A 5,172-nucleotide genomic window follows, 5' to 3' on the forward strand; every position below is an offset into this window, starting at 1 on the left:
TAAGGGGTCCTGAGGCCGGTCGTGTGCCACACTCGGTACTCACACGAGCTGATCTGCTCGCCGGCGAGATCACTCGGGAGACCGACTGGGAGCGTGGCCCCTGCAGCAGACGAGGCGAGGAGGTGAAACCCAGCTCCAGGTGCGCCCCAGCACCTTTCCTGGCCTTCACGCCCGCAGCGGCCACAGGGTTGGCCTGGGCCATTTGGAACGTAAGTGCGCCCCGGCAGCCCTACCCTCTGTCCGGGCTCCTGTCCTCCAGGCGCCCTCCTACCTGCCCGTCGGTCCTGTGCCACGCAACGATGCCGGCCCCTCTGGAGAAATGCCTCTCGGACCTCGACTGCGCCAGCAGCAGCAGCAGCAGCGACCTATCCGGCTTCCTCACCGACGAGGAGGACTGTGCCAGGCTCCAGCCGCCAGCTTCCGCCTCGGGGACGCCCGTGCCAGTGCGCAGGGGCGCTCCCGCGGTTCCTGCAGCGTCCAATACTCCCCGGGCGCAAGACGACGAGCAGGAGCGGCGGCGGCGCAGGGGCCGAGCGCGTGTGCGCTCCGAGGCGCTGCTGCACTCGCTGCGCAGGAGCCGGCGTGTCAAGGCCAACGACCGCGAGCGCAACCGCATGCACAATTTGAACGCGGCTCTGGACGCGCTGCGCAGCGTGCTGCCCTCCTTCCCCGACGACACCAAGCTCACCAAGATCGAGACGCTGCGCTTCGCCTATAACTACATCTGGGCTCTGGCCGAGACTCTGCGCCTGGCCGACCAGGGACTGCCCGGGAGCGGTGCCCGGGAGCGCCTCCTGCCGCCGCAGTGCGCCCCCTGCCTGCCCGGGCCCCCGAGCCCCTCCAGCGACGCCGAGTCCTGGGGCTCGGGTGCAGCCGCTTCTCCCTGCGCCGCCGCGGCCTCGCCACTCTCTGACCCCAGTAGCCCCGCTGCCTCGGAAGACTTCGCCTACGGCCCCGGCGACCCCCTTTTCTCCTTCCCTGGGCTGCCCAAAGACTTGCTCCACACGACGCCCTGTTTCATCCCTTACCACTAGGCCCTTCAGGGACACCGTTACCTTCCCCCTCCCAAGGCAACAGGCAGTAGATGGAGCCCCAGCTGCAGTCTCAGGACCCCCAGTCTGGGCGGAGGGAGGAAGCGGGAGCTTTAAAGGGGTGGGAGATACCTGAGCCGCTTGTTAGGTCGCTGCACCCTCGCCGCCGTGGCTGCCCCTTGGTCTGTTTCTCCAGCCCTCAGCCCTGGGCCCCTCCTGCCCGCCCCTAGACGGCCTTTCCTTTTGCACTTTCTGAACTCCACAAAACCTCCTTTGTGGCTGGCTCAGAGCTGACCCCAGCCACCACTTCAGTGTGATTTAGAAAAGGGACAGCTCAGCCCCTGAAGACGAGGTGAAAAGTCAATTTTACAATTTGTAGAACTCTAATGAAGAAAAACGAGCATGAAAATTCGGTTTGAGCCGGCTGACAATACAATGAAAAGGCTTAAAAAGGAGAGACAAGGAGTGGGCTTCATGCATTATGGATCCCGACCCCCACCACTGCAGGCTTGCTCTAGGAAGAACCCAGACTTGCGTAGCTATTCAGGCACAGGGCTGGAAAGTACTTTAATTTATTCAAGATACTTCTTTCATATGAAAATGTATTTTTGTACATAAAGAGTTTATTCTATTATTATGAAGTATCAAAGTTTACATTTTTGTACTGCAGATGTTTCGTGTAAATAAAAACGAAGTAAAAAAATAAGTCACCAAGTTTCTCGCCTCATATTGGTGTCTCTCTGAGGCTTTCTTCCCATCCCCTGGCGGCTCAACCACTAAAGTGAAACACTATGCTCACCCACCTCCAAACTCTCCACTCCCTTTTCAAAAACACTTAAAAATATACAATGCACTTGATTTCCACCAAGAAATGGATAAAGACGGGCCAGGGCATTTGGGATACATCATTTCCTTTCACCTTATAAGCACAAGGGAGATCTTTCAGGCTCCCCGTAAGCCAATTAAGACTTTTTAGTGGGGAATTAGCCCCGGATATGCAGCTACCTGTAGAGGTAGGGGCGGTGGGAGACTCTTTCTTTTGAGGAACTCCACATCAGCTGGCTCTGTGTTTCAAAGAGAGGGGATTAAAAAGATCAATACAGTGTGACCACTGGCTAGGAAGTCCCAGTGACAGGTGGGCCCAGGCTGGGCAAGCAGAAGGGTCCAGTCTTATAACAGCCTATTTAGAGGGAGAAATTGATTGGTAAACAATGCCTCCAAATTGTTGTCCATTGAGGCTAGGATCACCCTGGCTGTGAGGTGTGGGATGAATTACCCTGGTGTGGTATGTCTGGATGGCGTGTGCACCTGCCTAAAATTGTGAGTTAGGGTGCCTGCACACCCCCCCACACACATATATCTCCCCAGCTGTGCCTACAGTGAGGGGGGCGGGTAGGGAGACATTCGGTGGGCTCAGTCCTGTTTTGCTCAGCCCGTCTTTAAGGGCAACAGCCAAAGCTTTCATTTGCTGCCAGAGAAATCAGACGTCCAAACCCAGTGGGGATTTTTCTGACTGCAATGAGTTTGTCTGTTGTCTGACAAGCAGCTAACAGCATTGGCCACTAGCAGTTTTGTTGTAAATTTCAGAACGTGGATGATTACAAGAGATACTTCCTAAAATGTCCTTGTGGCCTGTTCCCCGGCTTACAAGTTACCACACATGAAGACCAATTTTTTTCCCCACTGGGTTGTCCCTTTTCATGAATTGAATTATTTAAAGGCAGGAGGTAGAAATGGGTTCAGGAAAATAGTATGCTCTAATGTTAAAAGAAATCGTACCTGTTTAGGAGGTGAGTAGAAGCAGAGGGCCAAAAGGAGAGCCATTAATAGCATTTGCCCCTTGTGCACGTGTTAACCCTCCTCACACATCCTGATGAGTTGGTTCCACCGACTCATATGCTGGGTCTCCAGCAGGCATTGCTAAGCCTAGTCACCGGCAAGGAGCCCTCTTTCAGATAAAAAGGCTCCTTTACAGAAGGTTCTGGAAAGTTGGATGCCTTCTCTAACTGCCCTTGGAGCAAACAAAGAATCCTCCAAGAAAAGCTTCAGAAGTTGTGAGGGCTCAGAGTGGAGTTGTTTCTGCTGAAAGCTTCAAGGAAGAAGTTGTGTCTCTTGAATGACCCTGCCCGGGGCCCCACTCTATTGTCTGTCCTGGAATTAATTCACTCTACTAGCTTTGCATTTTCCTATAGCAAAAGACACAAACGGGTTGCCTCAGATTTTCTGCTTTCCTGTGCATAGGATGTTCGGAAGTGACTCCCTTTCAGGCCAGGACAGCAAGCCGGGCAGGGGACCCTGCTCAGCCATGGTGTAGGTGCACGTAGCTGGGCCAGAGGAAGAGAACAGCTGCTTATGTTTATTATTGTCCAAAATCTTTGGGAAAACTAGCAGCAAACACCCTGAAACCCCCCAGGCATCCTGGAGCTCACAGCTACAGTAGGACCTTTGTCTGCTATAACTGTATACAGTCAGCACCGAAAATGGGAAACCTCACTACCCCCAGGACTGTAGAAGAGCTAACCATATTCCCAACTTTGTTGCCAAAACAGGCTCACAACTTAAGGTGCAGGGCCCAGAGCACCTTGCATCTTAAGGAACATCTTCGGCAACATCAGTTGCTGGGGGGGCGTCTTCACCCCTGCCAGTTAATGTTGTCCTTCCAAAGAAGAAAGCATCTATGTTCAGCCCTTAGAGCTCTCAAATGGAAGGAAAGAAGGAAGGTGATTTAAAATGCTCATCCCCAGCTCAGGGGCCTCTTTGTTCCTGCAGCAAACTCTCATCTATCCACTGGCATCTGTGAAGACAGACCAGAGGTTACTAAAATATTCTACTCAAGGATAGAGCACAGAACTTCCTGCTGACAGCCGTGTTTCACTTCTTCAACAGAAACTTCCACTGAGGAATCAGAAGAAATGAGACAGGCTTATTTATTCTCTACCTTTGTCTCTCTGTTTGCTTCTGTCATGGTGTGATGTGTATTTTTACACACTGCTTCCAAGCTTTCAGGAAACCAGGCCAGGAAAGCCCAGGATGCTCAGGAAATGCAGGATTTCACCCTTATCTTTAATAACTCTTTGTGAAGCCCCTGCTGTGTGCTGAGCACCATTCTAGGCACCATGGGGACCAGGACACCCCAAAAGGAGCTCACTGAAAGTTTGGAGTCTCACAGGGAAAGACAAAATAAATTCATGAGAGACTGTGGTAGTTGCTGAGGGGGAGAACATGAAATCAAGTAAAACAAGGGGAATATGGAATGCCAGAGTTCAAGGGAGGCTGATCTTTTAGAAAAGATGGTCAGGGAAGGGCTTTTAATGAGATGACATCTGAGGGGAGGCTCAGGTGAGAGAGGAGAGGAGCAAGCCATGACATTATCTGGAGGGAGGTGTCCCAGGGAGATGAGACTGCAAGGAGAAAGCCCTGGCCGTGCATGGTGTACAGAGGGACAGCAAGGAGGCTGATGTGACAGGCACACAGGGCATGGTGGGCAGGGGGCGGGGGGGGGATAAGGATGGAGACAGATGAGGGGCAGTGCAAATCATGATTCTTTTTTTCAAGGTAATTGAAAGGTTGAAACAGTTGAAAACTGATATGTGTGTGTATATATATATATATATATATATAAAATAATAAACTTATATAACTTATATTATATAATGTATATTATATGTAATAAGTTTTTATTATATATATACATATGTATACACATATGTACTGATATATATTATATATATAATAAGTTTATTATATATACACATATATATACACACATATGTATATACACATATATATACTGACATATATATATATATATATATATATATATATATATATATAATAAGTTTATTTACTTAGAGAGAGAGAGAGAGAAAGCATGAGCAGGGGGAGGGGCAGAGAGAGAGAGGGAGAGAGAGAATCCCAAGTAGGCTCCACACTATCAGTGCAGAGCCCAATGCAGCGCTGGAACTCACAAACTGCAAGACCATGACCTGAGCTAAAACCAAGATTCGGACGCTTAAGGACAGAGCCACTCAGGTGCCCCTCCTCCCTCCCAACTTTTTTTTTTTAATGAACTGATTTATATTTTTAAAAGCCACACAGAGGGATGTAGGCTTCAGAGATCAGGACAGAAGCAGGGATCCAA

General features: G+C 50.4%; 1 protein-coding gene across 1 annotated transcript; it reads left to right on the top strand.

Annotated features, from left to right (window-relative positions):
- NEUROG1 (neurogenin 1) lies at positions 1 to 1,741 on the top strand. The gene has a single exon (XM_058733056.1). The coding sequence runs from the start codon at positions 300 to 302 to the stop codon at positions 1,032 to 1,034; it is 735 nt and encodes a 244-aa protein (XP_058589039.1). The 5' UTR covers positions 1 to 299; the 3' UTR covers positions 1,035 to 1,741.
- Positions 1,742 to 5,172: the final 3,431 nt, after the last annotated feature.

This window comes from Neofelis nebulosa, chromosome 1 (genome assembly GCF_028018385.1).
Source record: "Neofelis nebulosa isolate mNeoNeb1 chromosome 1, mNeoNeb1.pri, whole genome shotgun sequence".
NCBI lineage: Eukaryota > Metazoa > Chordata > Mammalia > Carnivora > Felidae > Neofelis > Neofelis nebulosa.

Excerpts from the sequence above, each read along its gene's own strand:
- NEUROG1 (XM_058733056.1), top strand. The coding sequence starts at position 300 with ATGCCGGCCCCTCTGGAGAAATGCCTCTCGGACCTCGACTGCGCCAGC.